This window comes from Aphelocoma coerulescens, chromosome 3 (genome assembly GCF_041296385.1).
Source record: "Aphelocoma coerulescens isolate FSJ_1873_10779 chromosome 3, UR_Acoe_1.0, whole genome shotgun sequence".
In the NCBI taxonomy this organism is placed as follows: domain Eukaryota; kingdom Metazoa; phylum Chordata; class Aves; order Passeriformes; family Corvidae; genus Aphelocoma; species Aphelocoma coerulescens.
This window is the reverse complement of record NC_091016.1, coordinates 48,208,187-48,224,012: the sequence shown is the minus strand read 5'-3', so window position 1 is coordinate 48,224,012 and position 15,826 is coordinate 48,208,187. Positions and strand designations below refer to the sequence as shown.

Genomic DNA, 15,826 nt, shown 5'->3' with positions numbered 1-15,826 from the left:
CCAAGGCCATTAACCAACTGTGCAGCAAAGCCCCCCAGTCCCCATCACACTCTCACCCTTTCTTTTGGGAGCAGTTCTGAGTGTGCCAGGACTGCTTACCAGCTTCCCCATCAGATCACTCTAGTACATACATGCATGCCTGTACTCTCTTCTCATCCCAGGAAGATGGTTAGGTACTTAAATTGGATTAAGCTGCTGCATAAAAGGGGCAAAAGTTGCATTTCAAATTGTATAATATTGCAGTTCTTCTCTTGGTTTACTTCTCCGTTGGCATAGGCACAAGCCAATTGCCCTTGACTTGTGTCCTTTTTGATACCTCCTTTTCTCTCTGCTCTCCACATCTTATTCCTCTGTCCATGTTGCTAAATTTGTCATATCATCTGTTAGAATTTCCCTTTTGCCATCTTCTCTCTGCCTCATTCAGCTGCATCAGCCTCTCTCCTTCAATGCCTTTACTGATGCTCTGCGTTGTGAACAGTAGCATTAAAACTAATTTGTATTTGCTTTGATTCCATAATGACCTCACATTAGTCTATTTCCCTATTAATACTCTGCCTGTAAAATGCCATTGAGATAATGAACCTCATTACAACACTTTTTTCCCTAACATCACCAGCAGGACTCCAGTTTGTGAAGTACAAGCTGGTTGAACCCTTAGTGGATGCTTGGTTTAATTAATGGGAGGATGCAAAATGTGCAAGCAAGCCAGTATTCCTCTTGGAGACAAAATGATAATTACCAAACCGTACAAGTGATTTGTAAACAGCAGACGGGTATTTTTCCTAAACTGACTAATCCAGCACTTCCGTAATATGATTTTCTCTTATTACAGCCTTTTGTGGACTCTGCCTCACATTTTGAGATGAAACCTGGTATTTTTCCTTTAGTATGCATATTAAAGATGATTCAGTTCTTTAAAATCACCATGCAAATGCCCCAGGGCTTTGTATTTTCTACTTACTGTGTTGTGGTGCCATTTACACTGCTGTGGTGAGCAGTGTTTTATTTGGATCGCGAAACAGTGAGGAAATGGTTCAAAATATGTTTTGCTTGAGCACTTTATCTTCCTAGTGCAGCTGGAATTTTTATTTCACACTCAAATGCACTAGTAAAACACAAGGCACCTTTTTTTTCCAGCCTCTTTTTTTCTAGCTGTGAAGCAGCTGAGTACAGCAATAAAGGAATTGGAGTAATTTAGCAAGTATTTGTATTTCTTGAATAGTATCCTTAACAGATAGACTTTTTTTCTGTCTTCCTTCTTATTCAAGCCTAATATCAAAGTATCTGAGCACTTGGTATCTTTCCAGTGCCCAGTGACTAACCATGTTAAAGAGGAAGATGGCCTTACCTGCATTTCACAGATGGGGATGTGGGGGCTACCTGTATTCTGGAAATGCATGCAGCATAGGTTGCCATCACATTAGGACTGTCCCATTAGGGCTTTCCTGTGAGTGCTGATGTGCTGCAGCAGGTGCCAGGCAGCTCTGGTGAGTGGTTGCAGTGGTGGTGGGTGGGGGCATCCCTGGGAGGGTCTCTGGCAGGACTCACCCAAGCCACTCACAGAGAGTTTGTGAGTAGTTCAGAGCAGAGTGCACAGGGAGCAATAATGACCTGGAAGCAGACCTGAGCTATGTTGTAATTTTGTTTTTCAATGCAGTTATGTATATTGGCCCCTACCATTTGGACTTGTAAAGGCCAATGCCACACCTGTAAGCTATGCCACGTAGGTGAAAATGTTCCTGCTCTCATTTGTTTTAGATTAAAGCAATATGGATGAGTTCTTTGTCCTTTAATGGTGTGACTCATTTTGAGACTGTTTTTGGTAAAGTTCACTAATGTATTTGAGTATTTGTAGAGAGCTGCTATAGGAGTAAGGCTGGCCAACTGTATTTTTATTTTTTTATTGTGACCAGATGGTTCTGCTTTTGTCTTTCTCTTTATAACCCCTTGATTTAATAGGTTTTTCGCCACTCTTTCTACTCACCACTCCTCGTAAGCTCTTGCAGTTTGCAAAAGAAATAACATAAAAATTGGAGTTACCCTGGCTGGTGATTTGAGTCTAGGGTTGAAAGCTAGATCAGGAATTGGTGTCTCCCTGTACTTAATGCGTATCTGCACTTGGAATAGGAAGATTGTTCTCCTCATGCAACTTTGCAGTCATAGTGTTGTATATATTTGTCCTAGTCAGGGACTGAATCTGTAAAGACACTACAGTCATCAGATTAAGAGCACCAGACTTCAAGACTGATTGAATATTTCAATCTAAGCTAAAGGAGAATTCAGTTGTAGGCCACCTGATAGCTCATGTATACTGGATACATTTGGATAATTTGTCTATCCATTACTGCAGTATGCAAATTTCAAATTTTTCCTGTGTTAATTCTCATTATATTCCCAAAGGATAGCAAAAAGCAGCTTTCTCTACTTTTCAGGTTGGGGAGGATGTAGAAAAAATGCCTAATTTACCAAGCTGCAAAATCCTGATAAGTGGACTATTTCCAACACCTTAAGAGTATTTTTTTAATTGTCTAGATATTTCAAGTGTATAAATTCTTTTGAAAAATATTCCATTTCAATAGAAGTTTCATAGCATTTATCAGCAAACATCTCTCTTGTAATGTCATTAAAAATCTGGCCACAATACTTCTCTATTTAAGTGTTTTTCAAAATCATACAGCAAATGTGAATTCATCTCGTGAATGCAACTACAGAAGCCCTCAGCTCAGCAAGTTATCTTAGGCTTTCTTCCTAGTCATCAGACAGAAATGTGCACTTTTTAGGATGTGATTTCTTTTAAGGATCTGATCTCTTTTAGTCATGAAGTCCCTGCTTCTCTCTATTGACTTCAAAGTAAACCTAGTTCAAAACGTTTTCTCCTGTGCTATAAATGCTTGCATTTATTTAGCTGAATTCAGCCTTAAGTGATTAATCAAAGACATAAAGGATGCCTTGTAGCACGAAAGATTTTACCCAAATCTCCCAGATACTCAAACCTCTACCTCATGGACTTCACCAGTCTATCCAGCAGATTGTATTCACTGCCTTTGCTCTCTGTGATTCATCTCTTCCCATTTAGTTTGTTGGACTTCAGCTGAACCCCAACTGTACAAGCATGTACAAGCATGTATTAGGGAGAAGAAACTGAAAATGTAGGATAATAAATTGGAGCTGGAGAGAGGTGTTAAAGAGAGCTTGTTACCCTCTCTAGAAAAAGGTCTGCTGAATTTAACAACTGATTTCTACAGAAATTTCTCTTAAGGTTTTTGTTTCCCAGTAAGTTTTGACATACTTTTTGGAATTCCATGTGCAAGATAACACGTTCTATTCACATTTGTGAAAGAAATCCCAATCTCTCTTAAAATTGTACTGTACTGTTTAACTCTATATGACCTTTCAAGAAGGTAGGTAAGCTTATGCTAGAAAGCCAAATACAGACCTGGCACAATGTCCAGCAAATTCACTGTGAGTTCCACATGCTTCTTTAAGGGCTCAGTATGTCCAATTCATTGTTGTTAAAGCAAATGTTTATTTGACAGCAGAGAACAAAGCAACCAGGCCCATTTATGGTATTATTGCTCAGTTTACATCTTTCCAGATGACAGCTGAGGCCAGAACTTGGATTATAATCCATTTAAAATGGAAGATTTCTTTCTCAACTTTTACCCCAGCTGCTGGACACTGGCTAGGGAAGAGGCTAATGAAAATGCTCCTATACTTTCTTTTTAATGTAGATACTTGTCCTCAAAGAACTGAATGCAGGCCAGCAATTCACTTCCTGCCCTAGGCAGCATTTGAATAGCCTGTTATGTCTATGACACAAATTACTCTCCTATGGGTTGAGCCAGATTAGAAACTGTAAAACAGAGGTAGAAACCTGGCCTCATCTTTATCAGACACATCCTGTCCTAACTATTCCCATATCACAGTTCTAAACATGCTTCCTTAATGAATCATATTATTTTGAAATCTTGTGTGGCCTGTGATACTTGGTAGTTAAATAATTGTGATTTGGGTTTATGTTAGGTGGTAACCTGCCAAATGGGAAGATCGGTAACAAAATAAAGTCTGTATCCTGAGCATATGCTGTAGACAAATAATGATTATCTCAAACAACAGTAAAATACTTTCTGAGTTATCATTATTTCTTATTTCCTCCTGCCACATTTTTATTGACTTCTTCATTGACCTCAGACCCTAAAGCATGCAAGCCTAAAGGCCGTAAAACTTGCACATCAAAAGTGCACATATTTTTATTGGAAAATGAAGCTTACCCTTCACAGCAATACCTGTATGTCAGTCTTGATCCTTTGCAATGGAGATGACCATGCAAGGAATAAAACTAGGAATCTTTTCTTACTGATTTTTCAAAACAATAATCATGTTACACTAGCACCATGGCTTTGTCCCATGTGACACGGTAGCATAAATTTTTCCATTGGTAAAAGTGACTGACTCTTGAATAATCTCCCCCCTCCTGATACTTCAGGAACACTTGATGAGGAAAGCTTTTTGTGTGTGGGTGAAATATATCTGGCAGTTAAGGTGGTCTCTTTGCTTGATGACCTTAGCTCTGCTTGTTCAGAAACTAGTTGGGGAGCAGCCAGACAAGACTCCAAAAGGGGCTAAAACTGTCCATTTGCTAGGAGGTATTCTTTCCAAAATGTTTGCTGAGAGGTTGTGGAACAGGAAAGATAGTAAATTGAAGAGTGGCTCTCCAGGGAGGCCTGCCTGTTTGTATGACTTTGTACTCCACTGCCAAATCCATACCCCTACACTTGATCCTACTCTGACATGTGACAGTGGGTCCGGAAGTATTATTGCAGTTAGAAGAGTTTTCTGTGGCTGCTCTCCAGCAGCTGCTGAGCTTTAATGCCTCTCTATCTCCAAGGTTGCATGAAGAAATCCTGGAATTGAGCTGAGATCAATGCTACAGGGAGCTGTTGCCTTCCAGAAGCACCAAAAACAGATGTGTTTGTGCTATCCACAGTCACAGAGCAAAAACAGAGGCTCTCTTCTCCCATGTCCCAGAGGAGAAGAGATCAAAATGGTCTTTCAATTCTATTAATGAGTTATTTTATGTCCAAACCTTCTGCCAGCTTTGGGGGAAGCCTTTAAGTGAGTAATTCAGTATAGAAACAGACCCGGAATAGGTCTTCCTTGTATTAAGATAGAGAAGCACTCTCCATTCCTCTTCTGTCCTTCCGGTTTTATTGCTCTCCCTCCTCTAGTCTATCCTGCTTGACCATGTGCTTTCTTCAAGCCACCAAGAACATCCATCTCACTTTTGTCACAAGATGATGGTTTTTGTGCAAACATAAATATTTAGAGAAGTTTACGAAAGATTAAGCTTCGTCCAGTCAAGCATTCCTGATGCAGTGTTGGGAAAAGTCAGCAGAGAGCAAGAGCCTGGGCTGGTGTGCACAGCTGTTGCAAGATCAAACTGTGGAACATTCACTTTTGATTGCACTGACTTCACTGATCAAAACCACTTTTGAAGTTGGTTGGTTTTTTCCAGAGTGAAATCCTTTCCATCAAAACAGCTTCTTTAGTGTGCAGGCTTTGTCTGTATTGTGGTTCTCTTGACTCACATTTATTGTTGTTGTGCAAATTCCTGATGAAAATACGGTGCACTTCCTGGAACAGTGAAAAATAAATCCATATTAGAGGAGTTTCTAGGATGCAACACAGAGCAAAAATAGTTGGGAGACCTGCCCACGATACTTGCGCTTTAACAGTTTGGGTTTCACTCTGATCATCAATACCTGAGAAAAATTATGCCAGATTCCATATTAGCATAATACAGAGAGACTTCAAATGAGAAAATCCCATGTAAGTAAGAATGTAAATAAAGAATATAACACTGGTTGGTTGGTGTTGGGTTTTTTTCCTAGTAAGGTAAAACAAACAGAAGTTATCCCATAACTTATGCAGCCAGTAAGTAGTAAGAGTATAGAAATACATTCGAGGCAAATGGGTGCATGTGAGCAAACACTCTTAAGCATGTATTTCCTTTAAGGAGCTGTGTCTGTCTTCAGTCTCAAGCACTGCCAGTTTGGCTTTCTGCTCCAGTGGGAAGTGAATTTGTCATACCATCTAAAATACTATCTACCTCTTGGACAGCTCACAAGTGACACCACTGTGGTGATGATGGATGAAAAAACAGCTGTCTGGCATGCTTTTCTTCAGTGCTGCTTTGCTGCTCCTTTCTAGAGAGGTGACCACAGGAAATCCACAGGAAATCCTACCTTCCTAGAAAAATATCCTGCTTCCTCCTAAGGATGCATGGATCAGCCAGCTCAACTGGACTGTGGGCAAATTGAAAGAGAATAATCTTTTGTAGGAAGTGGCTCAAGCTTCAGTGTTTGAGACACTGAAAACCACAGTGGACAAAAACCCAGCTGATTGGCCTGATCAAGTGTTGGTGGTATTTTGGGCAGGACTGTTGGACTAGATGACCCCCAGAAGCCTCTTCTAACCAATGTTTTTATATTTTGATAACCAAAAATCTAACATGTTTTTTCTGTCTTTAAAATCCATGCTTCTCTGATAAACATTGCTAGGCCTTGTATTTGGTTTCATTTTTTGTAAATACTCTTCTTTTTTTTCCTGAGCTTTTAATTAAAGATGCATATAATTAAAGTACTGTTTTTATTGCATATTATAAATTATTTATGCTATTCTATGGGAGTGCTAGAAATTTTTAAGCACTCTTCCAGCAAGCTGAATTTTCATCATTTTAATACTTTTAATATATTCCTGTAACTGAACACATTTTATGAACCTAAAGAGGTTATATTAAATTTAGTAATACAATGAGAAATAACACTTAGGGTTGTAGGTCTGTTACTTTGATGAGTAATATGAATGGGAAAATTGAAACTCATCATTTGAATTGCAAATATAGCTGAAAGTGACTTCATAGTTCAGGCTGGAGTACAAAAAAATGGAAAAAAATGGTATATTTAATATCAGAAAGTTATGCTATCTCACACAGCAATTAAAGCCAGAAGGGTGAAAAGAGAGATCTTTGCAGTTCTGTACTTAGAAATCCTTTAAATCTCTCTGTGAAAACTGTTCATTGGTTTCAAGCATTTCCTTTCAGGCAAACCTTAAACTACAGGAATTAGGATCAGAAAAATGAGTTGCTCTGAGATGATGATTCTTTTCCATGATTGTGGTAGCACAAATGAACTAGAGGAAACTTTCCAAACCAAGAAGAGGATATAGTCCCTGTTCCAAAGCATGTGAGTGTAAAGAGGCAGGGTAGGGAAGAGGATGGATGAAACTACAATACAGAAAGAAATCTGGGTAATGCAAGCCGTGTATCTGACAAATTACAGCTGGTAAAAACTGACAGCAGTTTTTCTGGAGGAGAAGAAAATTAAATTTATTCTTATTTAGCACAGAATGTGTTTTGGCCAAATTTGTTGGGTTGTTTGTTTTTTTTTTTTTTTTTTTTTATGCCTTTTCATTTTTAGGAAATTATTTATATTTTCTCAACATTAATTACTAAGTGTGGGAAATAAATGCTATATTTCTGGATCTTATAAGGATTTTTGGGGGAAGAAAGGAAAATTTCAGGAAAATTCCACGTAAAAAATGTTTGTGAGATTCCAGTTATTTCTTTTGGGTGCAGAAACATTCAGACGTATCCCTAAATGAGTAATTCCCTTCAAACTGGGGAATGAAAAAAAAGTTTTGTACTCAAAATCCATATTTTTGTTGTAGAGAAGTTAGAACAAGTAATTTGAAAAAAAACCCAAAACCAAACAAACCAAAAAGCTCAAATGTAGGTGTACAAAATATGACAGAAATAAAAGGGTGTGTAAATGTTATCTTTCCTTATCATTGTGTCCTTGAGAAGTAGGTCCTTTCTTCCAGGTTTCTTTTCAGCTCAGTGGCTTTCTGGGTTGCTGCAAACTCTGTGTCGTCCCTCTGGGTCTCACTTGACCCAGTTGCTCTCTTTTTAGAGGAACATGCCAAAGTAACATGAAACAAACAACTGAAACTAATGCCATATGTCACAGCTTGCATGATGACGGTCCTAGTTCAACTGGTGTCTTTGAGGAATGGGCATCTATTGACAGAGGAAATATTTTAACAAAAGAACCTGGACAAATCCAAAGCGTATAAAGCTAATTCTTGCAAGCAATGAAGTTTGTGTCAGTCTTCTCCCACCACCACCTCATTTTACATCTAACTATTAATTTGTTTTCTATTTAAAATCCTTACTAGTAGTAGCTTTCCAATTTTTGAAGTAAATAGGAAGAGGCTCTTTTAGCAATGTCTTTTCTTTATTGCCTACTCATTAGAAGAATTGCTGCTTAAGACTAAGGAAGCTTTTTAAGATTGACTTAAATGATGATTTGGGGGGAAATTGAGAAAGTGTGTGAAGACAAGTGTGATGGAGCCTCTGTAATGCAGATTTGAGTACATGCTACTCTGCTAGCAAGGTCTTTGACGGGCACCCCAAGCCCTGCAGTGTATTTTTGACTTCAGCTTGTATAATCTGTCTTTATCTAGTCATATTTTGAGGCTCAATAAACAGAAGCACCAGGCCTGGATGTCCTGACAGTTACCCTCCCTAGCTGGTAACAGACACGTGGAATATTTAGACAAGCATTTGTTTCTATTTTCAGAATTTGTTACATGATTGTAGCATCACAAAAGACAAGATTTTAATAAAAAATATGTTTCCTTAGGATAACAGCTCTAATTTGGGGATTTTGGTTTTTTCCTCTGCAGGAAGAAGGTATCGTGAAGGAAATAGACATCAGTCATCATGTCAAGGAAGGTTTTGAAAAAGCAGATCCTTCTCAGTTTGAACTGTTGAAAGTATTAGGACAAGGTTCATATGGAAAGGTAATTTTTATTGTCACCTAATCACCCAGAGCAACACTGAAAATATTGTGTCCTTTCTCTGAGTTCATTTCAACTGCTGACATTGTGCATATATAAATTATATTGTAAAGGCAGATAAGGAAAGTCCTTCTCTCTTCATTTAAGTAGCACTTCTGTCTTTTAGCTGGATTCCAGCATATGAACCAGTTTAGGAAATAGTGCCTATGGCTCTGGACCTGGACTAATGAGTACCAGTGATTGTTAATAAGCATCACTGTTTACAAAACTAGACCCTCCTCCCTTTTTCTGACCTACCCACTAGGGAGATGAGTGTGCCACTGGTGCTTAGTTGGAGGATGTAAATAGGAACGTTCAAAGACTTAAAGAAGTTAGCTGCACAATTCCCACTTAGGGCAACCTCCAGCACATTTCCAAGTCCCAGAGTGCTGGTTAGCTCACACTCAGAGGCCTTGAGAGGGTCCTGGAGATAAACCCCAGTGCAGAATACAGTAATCTTTATTGCAAGAGCATGGGGGGAAAAACCCTGTGTGTAGGACACAGGATTTTCTTAATTCCAAAGACAGTTCTTCAGCAGGGCATGTTGATTGGAAACAAAAACAGGAAGGAAAGATGGAGGGAAAGAAGGAAGAGTCAATTCAGCCTTTAAGTCTTTCCATGGTTTAAATAAGCCATTGAAACCTTTGGAACAGTGAACCTAGTGGAAACTAGGCATGGAAGTCCTTATAACTATATTATTTAGTGGAGTTTTAAAAACAATATTTTCCAGTCAGAACCTTTAGTTTTATTCCTAAAGGAAACTGTATGTATCAACTATAAGCTATATTTATCAGTCAAGAGTATTTATCAACTTCCTGGTTATTCTAGAATTATATTGATATTAAATCTATTAGAAGTTCCCTGAGATGAGAGGTATCAAGAAAGTTAACATTTAATACCAAGCCTTGAGCTCAAGAATTTCTTCAGAGCACAGTGTATTTAAGTTTTAAATATTAAATGAATAATTTAAAGCAAACAGCTCAAAAATAGGTTTACTGTGTGACTCAGTGTAAGAAAGAGAAGAACAGGAGAAGGAAACATCTTTCACAAAAGTAACAAAGGCAGAATGGTCAGTTTTCATATTCAGGCAGTAAAGGTTTTAGAAATGGTTCACTGGCTACCTTAGATTGTATTGACGTATTTTCAGTATTGTTTGAGTTGGCCTTCTAGCCTTAAGCATTTTATAAGCAAAATGCCTGGTCTCTGCAACCACTCCCCAAAAGGAGGTCTGATTTCTGGGGCATCGGGGTGAGTGTGGACAGTGTACCTGTCTGGAGCTGCGTGTGATTACAAATCCCTTCCCATATGTTATGTGAGAAGGATCAGTAATTACCCCAGAGCAGCAAAGACACAGGGGAGAGAGGTCTGCTCTGTGTTTCTTATGCAGTCCCCAACCCTGTACATTTTCATCTCCGTGATATTTGAGCTAATGGTTCAAATCCATGCCTCTAGGGATGCAAACCATTAGGCTTTCAAGTTGTTCACCCAAGGCCTAAATAATTTCTTGCAGGATTAGAGAAGATGTCTTCGGTGTTAGAGGGAGTGCCTCCAACACTCTTGAGCTGCAGAGCACTTGCTTAGCTTTTTAGACCAGGTTTTGGATGATGCACCAATTGTTCCAGCTAAGGGAGTTTTGCTAGTTCAGGTGTTAATAACCTGAGGTGTTTGCAAACATATCAAACTAGAAAATTGAAAGTCATGCTCAGCCATGTGCACATTCTCTTCTGGCAAACTAGTACAGTACAGCTAATATAACCTGTCAAGTAAGCATTTCAGGGCTACTTGGTGGTTTCAAGAACATTTAAGAATAATCAGAAAGATGACATCATTTTTAAATACAATGCATTTTCATTTGTTCTGTTCCTTTCTGGCTTGGTGGTTATTTTGATGTTCTCTGAAAAAGAACACAGTGTTCTTGACTCATCTCTTTTGGAGGGAATGCAGACAAATGCCCTATCCCATGCTACAGTGAACAGCTGACTAGTGACTAGTAATGTAAATTGATAATTTTGCTTATTACAGCAACATGGGTATTAAAGGCTTTGCAAGATTATATAGCAGACAAGATATTTCAAGAACTGCAGCCTGATATTTCTGCAGATGCAGCATGCTGTGCTGTTCCGTGTGCAGTGCTGCTGAAAACCATTATCTTAAGGGTTTGGTTTTTTGGGGTAAAGAGTCCATAAATGTTTTTAAAGAATAATAATACAGCTGAAAATCTAGTGTCTGGACAATCTTACTTTTGACTTTCTCCTCCTTTTCAATGTAATACAAAAAATAAATCCTTTACTTGACCTGGATAGAAAAATATCCCAACTTTTCTCTGTAAACTTCTAAATGAATTGACTTTCTGTTAATTCTGGAGCAGCTGAGCTTAATTTATCATGAATAGTAACAAAAACACTTCAGAAAATATTATGTTTTCCTGTTGCATCCAGTTTTCATCATTTTTTCCTACAGTTGTGAGCACTGGAGGTGTTTGTATTTTCATCAGCCTAGGAAGCAGGAGCTGGGAGCAAGCAATGTGTGCCGAAGCTCGTCAGGTCAGGGCAGCTCAGCTGAGGAACTGTGTGTATCTCCTGTGCACAGGAAACATCTTGAGAGGGGAAAAAACCTATCAGATAATGTCGTAGAAGTGTTGCAGCTGTGATGCTGTCAGATGTAAGAGTCCTGGTGAAGTTGTTCAGAGAGAATTTACCTTTTTGTTTTCCAGCTTCTGTACCTGCTTGATAAAAGTTGTTCTCCCTTCCCACAAACCTTTCCTCAAAGGGTTTTGAGAAAATCTAATCTGTTTACAGGTTGGAGTTTCTTTAGGAGGAAGAGTCTTTCAACTTGCAAAAATTGTTCTAGAAACATAGTTCCTCCTTCCTTTATTTTGGCTTTTTATATTTTAGGTTGAGACAGTTAACAAAGCTGTGTGGTTCCTGGATAGGCAATTAATAAAATAATTGCCATTGAATTTTTAATCCAACTAGACATTCATTAGTTACATAATTTCACTTATTCTTTGTTAATTCAGATATTAATAAGTATATGCTGTGTATGTGGGGACTATATTTTTATTTCCACATTTGGCTTTACTTGAGTTTCTGTCCAGTAACACAAGTGCTGAAATAAAAAAAAAAAAAGAAGACACACTTCTGACCTCAGCAGATAGATAGAGTGTGTCCAGCTAAAAGATTTGTTTATTTTATTTTCAAATATTAAAACACTGAAAGTCTTACAAAGACCAAACCTAACCACTGATTCCTTTGTTCACTACCCCTCCAGTGCTCAGGTGCACTCAGGGGCAGATAAGAAATATTTGCATGTAGTAAAACAAAAAGAGTACAACTTTAGCTACAAACTTAATTTTATTTTAATTAAAAATTTACACTTTCAGGAGATGAAGCATAGGAGACTGTAACAGGGAAAACTGTCTTTTTTATGATAACAGATTTTCAGCTGTATGAACTTTCTGCTTCAGCTGCATCTTAGGCAAGTTGCTAATCATGACTTATGGCATAAATGGCACCAAATTGATTTTTTTCTTTAATTTAATTGATTGCAATAATTTTAAGACACAGCACATTCCTAGACACAAATGAGACATAATTTTTTTTTTCATGTAAAGCTGGTCAGAATAGGAAGAGATATGTGCACACTGATTCTAACTTTTCACCCATCTTTAACTGAATGGATAAGGTCAATTAATAATGTTGAAAATGGATTTTTTTGTGAGGTGGTAGAGGCTTAAAACTGAAAATCCCCAGAGCTAGCTCAACCAATTGCAGGTGACATAGATACGAAATGCTTTCAGCTAGTAATTTTCATTAGAATCCGTGAACTATAGTATCTATTTTCCTGTCAAATGCAGTAAGTCTTGTAAGTAGAAATTCAGTACTCATCTATACAAAACATTTTCTTTTTACAGGTATTTCTAGTCAGGAAGATAAAGGGATCTGATGCAGGCCAGCTTTATGCCATGAAGGTACTTAAGAAGGCAACTCTGAAAGGTAAGGATTGGGACAGTGGCTCCAGTCTCTATTTCTGTGCTACATAGTAATTTATTTTTCTTGCTATTTTTTACATTGTTGCTGCCTTGCAGTATATGAATGCATAAACATGTCTCTGTCATCCTCCAAAATTCTGCCTCACTGTAAGTGAATGTTCTAAAAAGAACTTAAACCAAAATATGGTACCTATGCTGTGTGAGAGCAGGAAAACAGAGATCTGCAGCTTTCCAGCTGCAGGCTTTCTTTCTTTTCTTAGTGTTATTTTTAGGACTTCTATTTGGTATATATTAATTTCTATTGAAGTGTCACTATCTTTCTGTTGCTGAAGTAAATAAGGATATTGGTGAAGTAAAACCTGGCTCCTACTGGGCAGAATGGCCTTCCCAGCTGGTGCTTTTCACTGTGTGCCTTAAAAACCATGGGAACATGTTTTCAAGTGTGAGGAGTCATTCTTAGATGGTTGAGATCATGCTGTTTCCTAGCTCATGGGCTGTAGGAGGCTAGGGCCAAATGAATGATGTTCAAAGCTGGTCATTCTCTTCTGGGGCCACAGCCTGCTACAGATAAAAAAGAAATTTCTAGTCAAGCCCGGGACTGAAAAGCAAAGAGAGTTAAGTTCAGTCTCAGTTGAAGTCCTTACTGGTTGACCCTCCACAGAGTAAGGAGGATGCAATCACCTTCTTGTTGCCCTGACCCAGCACTGTTCTGTTCTTTCCCTCAAAAGCATGACACTTTTTGCAGATAAGGTGGAGACCGTTCATTTTGTCTGGAGCAGATGTTTTGCTTTGTCTCAGACAGTGTGGGTTTGTGCAATGCAGTGTTGTGTCTAAATTTTTGTCATAACGTGAAGAGTGATTGTTAAGTGACCAGATAGTTCTGGTCACTTAAAAATCCAGATTTTTATAGCATGCCTTGCTTTTGGGGAACTAAAATACGAATAAAGCTACCAGTAACTGCAAGGTAGAGCTACTGCAGGTGGTGGCAAGCAGAGCCAGCACCTCTTCTGAGTAGTGGCCAAAATGGGGAACGGGCACACCAGGCATTTAGACAGTCCTTTCCCCTAAGAAAGCCTTTTCAGGGACATGTTAGCTTGAAGCAATGCTGGCGTGCCTATCTTTTTGTTTGGAATCTAAATGAGAGTGTTTGTTGTAGCAGAACAGCCTAGTGTAAATAAACACTTAAATAGTATTGTGCCTAAGACATGCAAAGTAATAGGTCAGGCCTGTGTGCATAACGTGGATGACAGAGTGATTCTCTGACTTCTCAACCAACAGCAGGATGGTGAAATGCCCAAACTGAGCTGAACTCAAATGCTAGAGTCTTCCCCATGAGAGAAAATCATCTCCTGATGGTGTCTGAGCAAGGTCTGTGTAACCCCTCAGACATCAGAATGTAACAGAAACTTATTTCTGTTTCTTTCAACAACCCTGAATTTTTTTACCAAAAGAAAAAACTGGGTATTCCCTCTTTTTCTGTAGAACTCTGAGAAGTGTTTAGCAGGAAGAGCTTTGGAGAGGGGGAGGGTTTCTTTTGCATCCCCAAACAGGATATTGTTACTTAATATTTGATGGCAAAATATGTAACATTAGATTCCACTGTAAAAGACCTGTATTGTGGCAGTATTTCAGGAAGCCTCAAAATTTAGATGGCGATTTTAAAGTACCCAAAGTGTTCCATCAAGTTCCTATTCTGTCAAGATCAGGCACCTCTTTGGAGTTCTGTGGTTTTTTATAGCACAGAAAGGCTGTTTATTGTTTTCTCAAGCGAGGGCCACAAGATCCAAAAATTGAGGCTACTTTGTGATTTTGTTGGATTGTATCCCTTTCCCATTCAGACTGCTTACCCCTCTGACTGCTAGCTCTGGATTTCCCATTAATCTCAAGATGACCAGCACAGGGGTAGGAGCTAATTTGTCCACACCACTTTCTACAAATAAGTTAAACCTGACAGCTGTTTAACTCAAAGTACAAAAATAAAGACAGAACACCATTTGCACGGGGCAAGTGAGACAAGCAGCAAGGAGGATTGCTGTCGGTAAGCTTCCATGTAACTTTTGGCACAGAGATGATTTCTCTGACAGCTTAATTTAATCTTTTAAGTGAGAGTGCTGAATTGTTGCTGACTACCTACACTCAAAAAGGCTGGAAGTCACTCCAGTGTGAAGTATTTATTAGCACGTCAAGCAGTGGGAGCAAAGCTACAGGTACGTGTTAGCGCTGCGTTCAGCATTTGCTGACAAAAGGCACGCTACAAGTTACATTTCGGAATGATTTTTCTTTCTGCACTCTGCACAAGTACCACGTGGAGCAGGAAAGTCAGAGCTCTCTGTGCCAATGCCACTGACATGGCCAGACAGCCCTAAATGTTATTGCAGTTAATTTCTTGAGTGAAACAAGTTTGCAAAGTATGTAAATGGAGAAGTCAGAGAGAAAATAAAAGAAGATGGGATAGAAAAGTTGGTTTCTTTTCTGGATTAGTCTGAAGAAATAAAACCTGGCTAAATAAGACTCCTTCAGGAGTGGTGGTACTTGCTCTGAAGAACAACCATAATAGGTCCTGTTGAGGGGTTTACTATCCTGGGAGCCTGACTGTGGCTGTGGGTGGCTGGTAATGTTCAGGAAGAAGCAGAAGTACAAAATGGTGCTTTCTCCAGTGAGTCTGCTGCCTTCTGTCCCTTTCCATAGTAGTTGCCCCTTGTTAGCATGATCCCAACTTCACCAACAGCAAAGGTTAGTTATAAGAAGGGTACAGCAAGCAGCAGCAGAACTCTTCAAGCGTTTACAGTTCAAAAATTGTTTTTGATACAAAAGAGACTTTGTAGATCAATCACATGTGTAGATTTCAGCTTGAAAAAGATCTGTTAATCAGCAGACCCTTCCTGCTGTGAAGGGAAAATTAGGCTCCAGAATATTCCAGTTTAGACTGTAAAAGTT

The 15,826-nt window shown here is 38.8% G+C and overlaps 1 protein-coding gene across 11 annotated transcripts in view; it reads left to right on the top strand.

Annotated features, from left to right (window-relative positions):
• The window catches only part of RPS6KA2 (ribosomal protein S6 kinase A2), a 287,603-nt gene that overhangs the window by 185,245 nt on the left and 86,532 nt on the right, over nt 1–15,826 (top strand). For all 11 annotated transcript variants that reach the window (XM_069010159.1, XM_069010160.1, XM_069010158.1 and 8 more), the window contains 2 exons: nt 8,746–8,862; nt 12,812–12,893. In XM_069010159.1, coding sequence (XP_068866260.1) covers nt 12,863–12,893 — 31 coding nt within the window. In that variant the 5' untranslated portion in view covers nt 8,746–8,862; nt 12,812–12,862. The remainder of the gene's footprint in view (nt 1–8,745; nt 8,863–12,811; nt 12,894–15,826) is intronic.